The 15,271-nt window shown below is 45.0% G+C and overlaps 1 protein-coding gene across 1 annotated transcript in view; it reads left to right on the top strand.

Moving 5' to 3' along the window:
• Positions 1–15,271, top strand: part of ADGRE3 (adhesion G protein-coupled receptor E3) — a 38,938-nt gene that overhangs the window by 9,514 nt on the left and 14,153 nt on the right. Inside the window, exons 4-7 of the mRNA XM_081285636.1 lie at positions 4,440–4,595; positions 7,860–7,897; positions 12,644–12,827; positions 13,715–13,834. Coding sequence (XP_081141762.1) covers positions 4,440–4,595; positions 7,860–7,897; positions 12,644–12,827; positions 13,715–13,834 — 498 coding nt within the window. The remainder of the gene's footprint in view (positions 1–4,439; positions 4,596–7,859; positions 7,898–12,643; positions 12,828–13,714; positions 13,835–15,271) is intronic.

The following is a 15,271-nucleotide window of genomic DNA, read 5'->3' as shown; positions in this document are numbered from 1 at the left end:
TGCTCTGTATATTTGTGGTTTGGGGCCCCGGAGCATTGGGGCCCCCTGTCCATTTTTTGGCAATGGAACCCGATGCCTTTGTCCACGATATTGTGGATAAACACCTTGTCCTTGTTCATTTTTTGATAATGGAGTACCCTCTATGGTGGTTTGAGAACGGCATTCATTAGCCCAATGTAATGGAGTACCCTCTATGGTGGTTTGAGAATGGCATTCATTAGCCCAATGTCTCCCTCTACAGCATTGTGGGCAAATACCCGGTATTCTACTCCTTTGATACCTAGTTTTGTTAAACCCTCCTCCTATGGGGCAATTCCTTTTAAAATGTCCTGTTTGTTGACAATTGTAGCATGTTCTTGGCCTGGCATATAAAGCCTGTTTTACTGCAGCTGCCACAATTTGCCCTTGTTCATTAATGTCTCTGGCATCTAAAGCCTGTTTTACTGCAGCTGCCATGACTTGCTCTTGTTCATTAATGTCTCTACATAATTTAATATATGTGTTTAAATCTTCCTGTTTCCATGGTCTAATGATATCTCTGCACCAACGATTCGCTTGGTCATAAGCCAGTTGTTTTATTAATGGCGTTGCTCATTCTGTATTCCCAAAAACTCTGGTAGCTGTTTGAATAAGCCTATCTACAAATTCAGCGTAAGGTTCATTAGCTCCTTGAATTATCTTAGATAATTGACCTTGTAAACCTCCATGTCCTTGTAAAGTCTTCCATGCCTTAACTGCATCTACAGCAATTTGTAAATATACGCCAGGATCATGTGCAATTTGTTGCTGCCGATCCTCATAAGGTCCCTTTCCTAACAACATATCTAGATTTCTCTGAGAATAACCAGCTGCTGCATTTTGCCTAGCCGTCTCCTTGCAAAATTCCTCATTGGCAACCTTCCATAACAGGTATTGTCCTCCATTGAGCACAGCTTTACAAATATTAGCCCAATCTGCTGGCGTCATGTTTAAGTTGGTAATGGATTCGACCAAGCTTACAGTGAAGGGTGCTTGAGGACCATAGGTTGTTACAGCCTCTTTTAGCTCCTTCACTGTTTTGAAATTTAAACCCTGGTAAATTCGCTGCCCTCCTACCTCAAATACAGGGCATACTTGAGATCCTGTCTCAGGATCCCAACTATCAACTGCGGGGGTTGGGAGCCTCCTAGCATATGGAGGTGGACCTGTTGGTTGGACACTTATGTCCTCTGGTGATAGAATACTGTTAGTAGCAGTCTCCTGTAGAGGTGGTGCTGTTGGTTGGACACTTACGCTCTCTGATAGAAAAGTGTTATTAGCAGTCTCCTGTTGTAACTTTTCCCCTGATGGCTCTTTCTGCTCTAAACTTCCTTCCTCTGTCTCACTAGCTTGAAAGACCTTCTCTTTTACTTGAATCAATATGTCTTCTCCTTCCTCTACCTTTGTCTGAATTGAAGGCTTTGGACTAAGCAAACCAGATACGAACGTCCACAATGGCAATGTGCCAACTGGCAGAGTCCCTGGGTTGTTCTTTTCTATTCTTTTTAAATCTTCACCATGATGGTCCCACTGTGATATATTTAACAACTCCTCCTTAAAAAGCCATCGGCTACATTTTTGTATTGTATCAACGTATGCCCTGACTGCTCTTGATTTTACTGGGATGCCTCCTTCCTCTAACAATTTACTTAACAGTCTTTCGGTTTGTTTTTTACTAATTGCTGATCCCGTATTTCTACTATAATACAACCCAACAAGATGACACCAAACAAAACAAAGACAGAATGAAATAAAATTGGAACAAAAATTCATTATATCAGCCTTTCTATCCTCCTGAAATGTACATCCATCCTTTCTCCCTATCTGATTCTCAGACGCAAATAGTTTTTCCTCAGATGTGAGCGGTTTTTCTTCCGTCTCACTCATCTCCAGGGACAGGCAACTTAAAACAAAAATGAAGCAAAACAAAAGAGGAATCTTAGAATGGCTACCCATCCTCTCGCCCTGCCCTCAGGGGCGAGCAGTTTACTTACCCTCAGTCGTTCCCCGTACGGGCCACCAAATGCCGCAGTCTGGCTGGGCACAATTCAGGAGCCACTTGTCAAAAGAAACTAACTTTATTTTTAGAACTACAAATGCCAAACAAAACAGCTCCTCAGGAAAAAACCCTCAGAGCCCAACTGCCACCACCGGCTTCCCACAAGCCTCTCACCCCCACACAAACCTCACCACCTCCCACAATCCTCCTGCTCTTGAGGCTGATTGGCTGGGTCATGTGGGCGGAGCCAAAGAAGTCCCCCAATAAGCAGCTCCGTGGAGGAGCCAATCAGCTAGATGTTGCTGGGGCCGCTGTGAGCCAATCATCAATCCGTTTGATCCCCACAAAATGCAAGAAGTAACAAGCCTGGAGCACTCCTTAGCCCCCTCCCTCTCTCCTCAGCTGAGAAGGGGAGCTAACTATGTGGCACCTGCTCTCTCCAGATAAATCCTTCCTCTCTTACTTGCCCACTCCCAACCCGTAACTCACCTGCCTCTGATAAAATTCATAGCAGGACCGTCTCCTTTCAGTTTCCTGCCTTGGGTTTCCTATAAGGCATTTCCAAATGTCCACCCAGCCCGCCATGGAGGTAGTGTGAAGTCTGTTCTCCAGGAGGCCCCTTGGGCACCCTTCCATCCAGACCCAGCAGTCACACACCTAGGAGAACCAGAGAGGTGGCGGTACATAGAGGAAGAAAAGAAAAACCCCATCCAAAAATGTTAGAACCCTTTCATCTGCTTCTAAGAGATTTTGTTAAGGCATGGAGCCCAGCATGCCTTAGGGGCCAGGAAATGTCCCCAGCTCAGGCTGGGAATATTTTTTCTTTTTACTTGTTAATAGACCTTTATTTTATTGGTTATTTGTGGTGCTGAGAATCGAACCCAGTGCCTCACACATGCCAGGTGAGTGTGCTACCGCTGAGCCCCAGCCCCAGCCCCAGGCTGGGAACATTTCACATGGATTCCAGAAACCAGAAACCATCCCCCTCTGTTTCACTGTCTCGGCCTGCCAAGGTGATCACAATGCTGAGAAACACCTTCAGAAGGAACAAAATGAGAGTTTGCAGCCTTCATCCTTTGACCAAGACCTGGGGTTGTCACTCATGAAAACATAATTATTCTTGCTACCTATTGGGGCATTTTTAAAAATACCCCAAAAACAAGACTCTTCAAACCAGCATTCTGCTTTTCTCATAATTCTGTGAGTCAGGAGCTCTGGAAGGACATGGCCAGGGGTCTCAACTCCATTCCACTGATGTCCACTGAGACAGGAGGAGCCGCCTCCAAGGCAGCTTATTCTCTGACACGTTTGGTCAAGCCTCTCTCCCTCTTTTTTTCTCTCTATCCTTTCATCCATCTCTTTTTTTTTTCTCTCTCTCTCTCTCCCTCCAGAATGTTCTCATTGAGCCTTATGGTCTCAGGGGAGTCAGTCGGCTTGAAGCTGCTGCACCCTAATCCTGCTCCGTCACCCACAGCCTTCTCCCCCCTTGTCTTCACAGGGCATTTTCTTCATCTTAGAGGAACATCAGTCACATGAACCTCATCTATTTTTTTTTTTTTTGGTACTGGGAATTAAACCCAGGACACTCAACCACTGAGCCACAACCCCAGCCCTTTTTATATTTTATTAGAGACAGGGTCTCACTGAGTTGCTTAGTGCCTCATTAAATTGCTGAGGCTGGCTTTGAACTCACCATCCTCCTGCCTCAGCCTCCTGAGCCTCTGGGATCACAGGTGTGTGCCACCGTGCCTGCCACAACCTACCTCTGAAAAGACCCTATTTCCAAGCAAGGTGAAACTCACAGGTTCAAGGTTGGGACTTCAGTCTACACTAGCAGGCATAGGTCTGTATCCAGCATATATAACCTTGACATTTTCCCCCATTCCTCTGCATACCAAATATGAGGTCTTTTCTGGATACTGGAGACCACTCAGCCCCAGCTCTGAGAGGCAGAAAAGCTGGCTGCTTCCTGGGAGCACCAACAACAGTGCCTGTTGGTGGGTAAAGGCCAACGTCTTCTCCCTTCGGAGAGATACTGCTGACAGGTGTGCTCTACATTGCCTCCCAGAGATTCTCAGAGGAACTGCACCCCAGGTGCCCCCTAGGGAAATTTGCTAAATAACATCCCTTTCATCATCTGCCTTCCCTTCCCTTTCTCATTTCACCACTTCCCTCTCAAATGTTTTCTGGAATCAACTCCCAAATAAAGCGCTTGCACTTGAATCCTTGCTTCGATGTCTCCTTCTTCAAAAAAAACCCAAGCAAAATCAACCAAGAAAGAACAAAGACAACCACTACCTAAACGAATTTATCTCCAATACCCAGGACAGACCCTGGGGGAAAGGGCACAGCGTCTGGCACAGAGTAGATGCTCAATAAATGTCCATTGGATGACTGGCCAAATTTTCCTTTTGTCTTTCAGATATCGATGAGTGTAAACCGCCCATCAGTATATACTGTGGATTAAATGCTGAGTGTAAGAATGTCGAAGGAGGTTTTCACTGTCGCTGCATGCCTGGATTTGCGCTCCTCTCTGGAGATGTGCAATTCAACAATTCCAATGAGAACACTTGTCAGAGTAAGGCAATTCTTGTCCTCTCATCTCCCTCTCTCTCATTTTTCATTGAGTCTAATACGGGGCGGGGGGTGGACAAAGAAACAGATTTTCTTATTAGGGGACCAGATTATGTTTCTATTTCCTGGAAAGTAGATAACAAAGGGAAGGAGGAAGTTCAAGTTCAGGGGAATAGTGGAGTAAGGAGGGCAAGTGTAGTCTAGAGATGGAGGGAATAGAAAGTGGTGATTGAGACAGAATCCTTTGAACCACAAGGAAGACACTAACTCAGACTAACTTGTGTGTTCCTATGAATGCATGGATGAGCTTGAACTCCAGGCCAAGAATGAAGCTGGGATTTGGAATTAGCCGGAACAGGTGACCCCAGACCATCAGCATGCTCCGCTCCCTCCACCTCAGTCACCCTCTTGTGTCTGTTCCTTTCTTCTCGTTCCCTGAAGGCTGGCTCTGCTACCTAGATCACAGTACAGAAAATGACCACCCTCAGCTCCATATCCTACCCTGTCTATGGCTCCAACCAAAGAGAGGTTAATGAACCCTCTCTTAAACCTACTTGCAAATTCTTTGGAAATGGGCAAAATGTTCCAGTTTAAGTCATGTGCCCACCCTTGGGTCTGTGCCCACCAAAAGTTCCATATTCTATAAACTTAACCACCTAGATGGGGGAAGTCCATATGCACGAATCAAACAGGTCTTGTAAGCACGTGACTTTGCATTCTTGGGAAAGGATGGTCACCGTCAAGTGCCAACTTGCCCTCAGATTTTCACCCACTCTTTTTCATGTCCTGTTTTATTTCACAGAGAGCTTTACCAGCCCCGAGCTATTGGCCACAGTTGGCCTCATAGAAGAGAGACAAAACTAAATCAAGGAAGCTACTTTGATAATAAAATAATGATGCTAATAGCTATTCTTCTTGTCATTATTCCTTATTTCCCTTGTGCCACATCCTAAGGTCTCCACTAAATGCTGCCCATGCTTTATGTCATCTGCAGTAATCCTGTGAAGTAAGCATTGCAGATGAAAGACACTGAGACAACCAGAAACTCGAAAGTCTGCTGATAGTGAGGTCGGTCATCCATAAACAGGTTTTTAATTTAGGTCAGCCTGTCTTGAGGATTCAGTCATGATTCACTTCCTGTATTCTCACCTGGGTCTCATGGAAGCCCACGAGGGACATGAAGACTCTTTTTCTTGTAGGAAAATAATAATTATCCCTCTTGATCAGTCAGAATCTAGCCTGAAAACAGAAATCACACCAGATGCTTTGAACAAGAGGAATTTCATTTCAGGACTTGGTACTATTAAAGGAATTGCTGAGATGTCAGAAAACCTTCTTCCCGAGCTCTCTTTGAGAAATAAAACTTGTACCTAGCAAGCAAGAGGCCCTGCATTTGATCCCCAACATGGCAGAAGAAAAGAAACTTCCTCATTTTATACATTAAGTTCTGCAGATTTGTTCCGTTCATTTTTCTATAGATTGTTTTGTTAAACCACTTTGACTGTGGTGTTATTCATTTCCAAATTAGAAATGATAGACTTTTTGCTTTGTGAAAAGTCGTATCTGCATTGTGATAATATGGGACACCCTAATAACCTTACAGACAATTTTCACTTATACATTTATATGCTTGAAAGACCAAGTTTACCCAGTCTACATGGTAGTGTTGTATTGAAGGTAGTTCATGCTAAAATCCCATTATAGATGCTCAATAAATACTGAATGAATTAATATTGGGGGAACCAGGGGTAAGATGTAACTCAGTGTTAGAGCTACAGAGGGCGCTTTGGTGCAAGGACCTGAGATGATTGATTGATAGATACATAGATAGCTAGGTAAAAAATTTTTCCAGCTTTGAAAGGCCATTTGAAACAATAATGCTTTAGTAACAATATTTTTTGCACCAAGGGTAAGATGCCTGCAGCATTCAAATTGACATTCCCATATTTCCCAAGTGGAATCCTCACCAGGGTCTTGGACCTGATGAGCTCCAGGTCTGAGATGTGGGTCCAGGTGGGAAAAGTGACAGAGAAGGGGAGGTGACTGAGCCAATCTACATGGTAGTGTTGTAATGTAGTTCATGCTAAAATCATATTATAGATGCTCAATAAATACTGAATGAATTAACATTGGGGGAGCCCTGGGTAGGGTTCCCACCCCTTCCTCCCTTCCTTTCATGTTCATTGCCATGAGCTCACACTTTCAATCAGTGGTTGTAAAGTGAGCAAGTGGAAGAATGAACTCCAACCGCACCAGACTCTTCCCAGGCAGCAGGCACCTCTGCCCACCAGACACGAACTGACCGAGACTCCCCCTGGGCTTCACCTCCTTAGACTCACCTTATTTTAGAAGAGAAGAAAATTCCTTTTAAAATTCCTTTTAAAGAGATTGACCCCATTTAGAGTTGATCTTTAACCACCGTTGGGAGGTCGAAGCCACTTCCCGCCATGACAAAGTTTATTCAGCCTTCCGTCAAAATGACATATTTCTATCATGAACATGGTGTCCTAGAACAATCACACCTCAGGTGGTAGGAGTCTGAAGACAAAGCCATCCATATTACAGGAAAGCTCTGTGCCCTTGTTAGCAAATAGACTCAGCTGAAAACCACAGACTTCACTCAGCCTGATGGTCACAGGTAGTAACACTGCTGGCCTTTCCCCGGCTTTCTAGGACAGAAGCGATCACCTTCACAAGGCGCAGGCAGCAATCAAAGGTCTTCATCGGTAGCTGAGAGCCAAACTGGATGCTCTGAATCTGCGTTGACCTTTAGCTTGGCTTTCAGCTGAGTCACTTGGCTAAAGATGGCAAAGAACTTTCCTGTAACAGGATTATGATACTCAGGCTAACTTTAAAAAAAACTGAGGCTTCTAACTTTCCATTTCCTTGGCCATTTCAGTTATAGTGTCCAGGCAAAACTGAATTGAAGATAAATAAATACCTACACTTCTGCCTCCTCTGTGGAGGGGTTTGCCCGCCACGCGGTAACCCCCGATCATTCTTCCTGGAGGGGGCTGTCTTGCTGCTGTAGGAGGCTGAGCAGCATCCTGGCCCCACCCACTAGAGTCCAGGGGTATCCACCCAGGTCAGACTTCACCAAATGTCTCCTGGGGCACAAAATCACCCCGATAAAAATCCCTCAGGCTGTGAGCCCCAAACAAGCAAGCAACCCTGTCAGTGAACGTAAGGGGGGGACACAGCCCTGCAGGGCAGAGCGGCGAACCCCCCTCTTCCTCCCACCAGTAACACCTCTCTGTGTCCTCTGCAGATATCACCTCCTCAAAGACACCCAACGGCCACACAGAGGTGAGTGAAGGCCAACCCTGGAACCTAGCCGGGTTGTGAACACCAGGTAACTGATATTCACAAAGCCCAAAGTCAGCATGTGGAGGGGGTTTAGGGCAGGAGACTTGTATTATTATGAATGTGTAATGTTAGCTACTCATAATGTTGTATTATATAATAATGTACTGTATCATGTGTCATTATGTATTAGACAATATTCTTACATTACACAGTATTATATGTATTGTTTAATTATATTATATAGTATAATTATATTACATTCTTATAATAGTACTGTTATATATGGCTAGTTATATGATTTAATTATACATTATAAGATAGTATGAATTATATATTATATTACATACAATTATATGACATAGTATTAGTTTATGATACTATTATATTAGACAGCAAGATAAAGATAAATGGTAAGTAGTAGATACATAGATAGCTAACAATTCATTATAAGGAGCCAGCTGACATGATTATTGGAGTCTGTCTGTAGTGGGCTAGCCCGTCAGCTGCTCTGTAGCTAGACACCAGGGAAGCAGATGGATATTACTCTACCTCAAGGGTTGGTAGGCTTGAGTCATAAGAAGAGCCAATGCTTCTCACTTGAGTCCATGGGGGGGGGGCGGGGGGAACGATGTTCCAGTTCAAAACAGTCTTTTGGCTCCATTCAGGCCCCCCACTGATTGGATGAGCCCCCCCCACCTTTGCTTATCCATTCATTCCCTGATGAATATTTAGGTTGTTCTCACATTTTGACTATTTCGAGCTGTGCTCTTATGAATAAGTACTTGTAGGCATCCCTGATTTCAGTTCTCTTAGGTCTATCCTAAGAGTGAATTTCTTGGTCGTACAGTAATCTAAATTTTTACATATAGGATTCAGAAAGGGCCATCTGTTTGCTCCATCTAGAAACTCACATGTTAATGTCATCCAGAAACACACTCACAAAAACATCCAGAAGAATGCTTGACCACATACCTGGGCACCCCAGGGCCCAGTCAAGTTGACACACAAAGTCAACCATCATATTCTCAGTAATTGATTTACTCACCTGTAAAATGAGGTGATCATGAAACCCACCTCCCTCAATATTTGAGAAGATTAAAAGAAATAAGGTCTGTGAAGTACTTGGTGCAGTGCTGACCCAGACAGCATATTACACACACACTGCCATTGCTGTCTCCAGTAGACCGATGACAATTACCTGGTGCAGAATCACATCACACAATCACCCCCAGACTGTGGGCAGAAATAATACCACGCTTACAATAGGAGTTCAAAGAGTGCCCACTGCAGTCACGAGCACACCAATCATCAGGTCATCACAGGAACACTGTGTTACAAATCTGCATCTTTGAGTTCCTCAGAAAAATTAAATGTAGACTGGCCATGTCATTTGACAAGTCCACCCTAGGCATACACCCAAGAGAACTGGGACTCAAATACTGTTCACAGCAGCTCTGCCCACAAAAGCCAAAACGTGGGAACAAGCTAAAGATCCATCAGTGAGGAAATGGAGAAACAAAAGGTGAGCTCTCCAGACAGTGGGATATCATGGATAACCAAGTCCTGACATGTGCCTTGCAAGGTGGAAGAAACTCTAAACACTGTGCTCAGTAAAAGAGGCCAGATCCAGGGCAAGGGGTGTAGCTCCATGACAGAGCACTTCTCCATGACCAAAGCAAGAAGGAGCCAGATGCACAAGGTCACATAGGATGACTCCATTCACATGAAATGTCCAGCCATGTGCTGTGGTGGGTGCCTGTAGTCCCAGCTTCTCTGGACCGAGGTGGGAGGACCACTCGAGCCCAGGAGTCCAGGTCCAGCCTGGGCAACATAGTGAGAACTCATCTCAAAAATAAATAAATAAAAAGTTAGAAATGTCCAGAACAAGAAAATCCACAGGAACAGAAAGAGGACTGGTGGTTGCCCAGGACTGGAAGAGGGGAAAGTAGGGGCTACTGGGTATGGAGAGTCATTTGGAAGTGACAAAAACATTTTAGAACTACAGAGGGATATTGGCTGTTCATCGTGAGTGTGTGCACGCCACTGACGTGTTCACCTTAAAACGATAAATTTTAGGTTATGCAAATGTCACCTAAAAATGCATTTCAAAAAAAATGTCATCTTTCTGGGTTAGAAATAATGTAGCAATTCTGAAGGGCAAAGACTTCAGCACCTACTTTGTGCAAGTGAATTTAAGCCAAGAAGACTTTAAACACTGTTTAGAGGAGAGGGATAGACTTTATGTATCAGGCAGGAGAATGGGAGGCTACTCCCAAACTAGAAAGCTCAGCTCAGAGCTGGGCACACCTTTAATTCCAGGCACTTGGGAGGCTGAGGCAGGGGGATGGCAAGTTCAAAGCCAGCCTTGGCAGCTTAGTGAGACCTTGTCTCCAAAACAAACAAACAAACAAAAACAAAAAAGCTCCACATTTTCATGAAGACTCGTTGAACTAAAAGAGAAAGATGTTAAAAAGATTTATTTGAACCTCAATTCTGAGAGTTCCTCTAACCCTCTCTCTATTTCATTTTTTGAGTGACACATAATGTGTCCGTATCTATGAGATTCAGTGCGATGCTCTCACATGTACATGAGCAGTTATCAATGCAGGGTAATTAGCAGATGCACACCGTGACTCCACCATTGCTTTGTAGAGAATCTACTTAAAATCTCTCTTCGGTGTGTTATGATTAACTGTACCCACTCTCCTGCTCCACAGAGCACCACAACTCCTTCCTCCTGTCGATCTGTGGCATTGAACCACGGACTGACCTTTCTCCCTCCCCTCCCCCTGCCCTTCCTGCCTCTGGTAACCACTATTCTATCCTCAACTTCCATGAGATCAACATTTTTAGATTCCACAGTGAGATCGGGCAGTGTTTGACCTTCGTGGCTTATTTAAATGTCGCTCTGCTGACGACACTTGGGTGTGATCCCATTTCCCTCTAAAGAGCATCCACTCATCCCAGGAGCATTTACTGAGTATCTTTGCCAATCTCTATTCCACCTCCTGAGAAAGACCTGCAAACAAGAAAGGTCCCCGCGCTGATGAAACTCGCCATCTGGGGCTTGATGTCCTCATGAACCCCCTAGAGAGTCTTGTAAAGTACAGGTCTGGCTTCAGCATACCTGGGCTGGGGTTTGAGATTCTGCATTCCTAACAGGCTTTCAGATAATGCTGGGTCCTCCAAGGACCATATTTTGACTACAAAGATATGGGGAGAGACATTCAGCATTAAAAATTTTTCTTTCAAATCACCTTGGCCCTTCCTTCTTCCCCAGCACCTCTCTTGGCTAGTCATCTCTATTAATCTGTTTTCATTACTATAATAAAACACCTGAGACAGGCTAACTATATAAAAAAAGGTTTATTTAGTTCTAGAGGTCAATGAAGTTGGCATCAGCTTGGCTCTAGAGAAGACCTCATGATGGCTGGTGTCACAATAATGTGGGGGGCAGTAGAAATGCGGGGAGGCTCACAATCCCAAACAGGAAGCCAGAGAGCAATTCAAAGGTCAGGTTTTCTCCTATCAGAGTTCACTCTCCCAAGAGCACCGCCCTCAATGACCTAAGGGCCTCCCATTAGACCCCGCCTCTTAAAGGTCCACAGCATCTCCTCACATTGCCACAGAGAACCAAGGGAGACCCTCATTGCTATACAAAATTACATATAAGAGGTTGTGAGGGGAATGGGAGAATAAACAAGGAGAGAAATGAATAACAGTAGATGGGGTAGAGAGAGAAGATGGGAGGGGAGGGGAGGGGGGATAGTAGGGGATAGGAAAGGTAGCAGAATACAACAATTACTAATAGGGCATTATGTAAAATTGTGGATGTGTAACCGACGTGATTCTGCAATCTGCATTTGGGGTAAAATTGGGAGTTCATAACCCACTTCAATCTCATGTATGAAATATGATATGTCAAGAGCTTTGTAATGTTGTGAACAACCAATAAAAAAATAAAAAATAAAAAAAAATTTTTTAAAAGAGTTCACTCTCCCAAGAGCACCGCCCTCAATGACCTAAGGGCCTCCCATTAGACCCCGCCTCTTAAAGGTCCACAGCATCTCCTCACATTACCACAGAGAACCAAGCCTCTGCCACAGAACCCTCAGGGTGCGCATTCAAACTGTATCCAAGCTCTGCACCATCAGGGTCACATCCCTTGGTTTGGAAAGGCCAGTCAGAGTGCTCTGAGCTGGAACTCGGATTCAGGGGTTTCTTGGCTTTGCCTACTGGCCCTGGACAGTGGGTCATGCTTGGTAGTGGGCAGCTGTCCTAGTTTCATAGGACATTGAACAGCAAGATGCCAAGAGCAGCCTCCCCCTTGCTATAACACCAAAGATTTCTTTCACCACTGGTAAAGGTCTCCAGGGTTGGAGAAGGAGCAGATTTTTCCCCCAGATGAGAATCACTGGCCTGTTTCAAACTTACCACTATGGTAATAACTAGCCTTTACATGGTGTTTACCAGGCAAAAAGGCTGTTCTGAAAGCACAGCGTCTCATAACTCATTCAACTTAAAAAACAAAACAAACACACACACCAAAAAAAAAACTCTATAAGGTCCTGTGTCTGTCTTAGGCACAGAAGGATTGAGTGACTTGCCTAAGGTCACACAGCAGGAATGAATTGTGGAGTTAGGATTTGAACCTGGGTCCTCTGGCTCCAGAGCCACCTTCCCACTCTCCCCCTGGATAGGAGAGCTACCAGATTTGGTTTCTAAGAATTCTTTATGTCTTCAAAGCTCCAACAGATTGTCAACAACTTTGAGTCACTTCTCACCAATCAGACTTTCTGGGGAGCAGGAAGCAAGCAAGAAGTCGCTTCAACAGCCTCGTCTATCCTCCAGAATGTGGAATCCAAAGTTCTAGAAACTGCCTTGAGGGCCCCAGGACAAAAAATCCAGAAGGTCCAAAACAGTACTGTGGGTAAGAAGACGAGCCTGGGTGAAGTAATAAACAAATACACTGCATGAGCCATTTTTACCAGCTGCTAGGAGTACAGACTGTTGTGTGAGGAGGAAGGCTGAGAGGGACGACAGGCAGGAGGCAGAACCTCTGGGGAGCCTGACGGGGTGATGGAAATGTCCTACTGGCACAATCGTGTGGTGGCTTCACAGGCGTAAACTCAACGACTTGAACACTTTGATGGGTGCGGTTTCTTGGACCTTGATTACACCTCCATGAAGCTGCTTCGCAAAGATATTGACATCCCAGCGGTTCAGGAGGCTTAGGCAGGAGGATCGCAAGTTCAAAGCCAGCTACTTAGCGAGGCCCTAAGTAACTTAGTGTCTAAGTAAAATATAAAAAGGGCTAGCTCAGTGGTTAAGTACCCCTGGGTTCAATCCCTAATACCAAAAAAAAGAAAAAGATACTGAAGCATGATGGTGCATGCCTGTAATCCCAGCTATCGGGAGGCTGAGGTACAAGGACTGCAAGTTCAAGGCCTGCCTTAGCAAGTTAGTGAGATCTCTGTCAAATAAAAAATAAAAAGGGCTGGGGAGTAGCTCAGTGGTAGAGTGTCCTGGGGTTCAATACCCAGTACTGAAAATAATAATAATATTACCATTATTATTATTATTATTATTATTATTATTATAAACAATGGTCTCCAATCCTGGGTCTATTATTTTGACTTAAAAGGAATTTAATTTTGGGTGCTGAGCCTATAATTTTGACTTAAAAGTAATTTGGGGAGGTGCTGGGGTCTTGTGGTGCTAGGTAAACACTCCACCGCTGACCACACCCCAGCCCACTAGGCAACTTTCAAAGGTCCTTATAACATCAGTAAACTTGACCCTTGCTTTCCTCACTAGCTGTCGAAACTCGAGTGGTTTCAGACAATTGCTCGGAAGAAAGAGAGGCATTCCGCTTACAGACCCAGATGAACTCCGTGGACATCCACTGCATCGATGTCATCCAGGGACGCGCACAAGGTACCAGCAAGCGGCACTCAGGGCCCTCAGAGCGGGGCCTCGGGCAAATCCCTGGGAAATGTGCCCTGAAGCCTCCTCCCCAATGGGTTGTTGCCCTTGGGCTTTGCCATTCGAGTTTTTTCCTTTCAAAAATACACAAAGACATCTTCCCCAAGGGGAGACTTTCTGATCTGCCACATGGAAAAGACGTCTATGAAATTTGGGGGTCGGGGGGTTAATCGTCCCGTGTCTTGGTTTTGCGTTCACCCAAAGCAGACCCTGGGTGAACAGATGTACGGAGTCTGTTTGGAAAATGACACCAGAAAACACCAGCAGGTGTATGAGTGGGGGATCTCCATGAAACCCCACCGACAGGGTGAGGGCCTAGGTGTGTGCTCCCAGGATGACAGAGACCAGTCGGTCCAAAACCAGCAGAGTGGGCAGGCCAGCTGGAGACCCAGGGAAGAGCTAATGTTGCAGCTTGAATCCAGAGATATTCAGGAGGCAGAAGTTCCCCTTCTTTGGAAGTTCTCAGTCTGTTTTCTCTCAAGGCCTTCAACGTAGATTAGGTGAGGTCCACCCACATTTTAAGGAGGGAAATCTGCTTTTACTCAAAATCTATTTACGTCAATGTGAATCTCCTATAAAAAATTTAAAAATATTTTTTAAAAAGCCTTCGCAGCAACCTTCAGACTGATGTTGTACCCAATATCTAGGTCCCATGGCCTAGCCAAGAGACACATTATTACCTAGGTAAAGAGAAGCGAGACCAAAACAAAGGCAACCTGTCAGGATACCTGAGCGATCAGGTTACTGCTGGGGCCCAGGGGGCTGCCAGGTGTCCTTCCACTGTGATCCAAGGGGTGCCCTCCCACCTGGTTATTCCACTTAAGGTAGGGACTGAGGAGCTGACCACCTGCTCTGGTCTGTTTGTGGGTGGTAATGGACCCCACCAGCCACCCTGTGGCGGTCACTCAGAGGGTCATGCTGCTTGTCATAGAATCCACCTGTAGGTCGGGGTCCCTACAGCAGCTTCTACAGCTTATACAGAAATAGTTCTTACCCATTGTCCTGGGATCAGCAGACTTTCTGATTTTTCAAGACAAACCAAAAATGGGGTTGCATAAGGAAAACTTCCAAATTTTAAGTTTGGCAATGTTTTTCCTATACTTGCAATTGAAACATGATAGCTAACAGCATAATAAATGGGGTCTGACTTCGTCCATTTGGGTTGCTGTTAACAGAATCCTGAGCCTGGGTAATTTACAAAGAACAGAAGTTTGTTTCCCGCTGTTCCGGAGGCTGGGAGTCTAAGATCAATGCACGGGCTCTTGCTGCATCATTCCATCGTGGAGAGAGGAGGGGCGGGAGAAGACCAACTCCTTCTAACAACTCGTAGAGTGCTGTTCATGTGTTCATGCAGGCAGAGCCTTGGTGACCCAAACACCTCCCAAAAGG

Source organism: Spermophilus citellus (genome assembly GCF_964194105.1).
Source record: "Spermophilus citellus genome assembly, chromosome: 3".
NCBI lineage: Eukaryota > Metazoa > Chordata > Mammalia > Rodentia > Sciuridae > Spermophilus > Spermophilus citellus.
The sequence above is the reverse complement of the archived record's forward strand: the minus strand, read 5'-3'. Positions and strand labels throughout refer to the sequence as shown.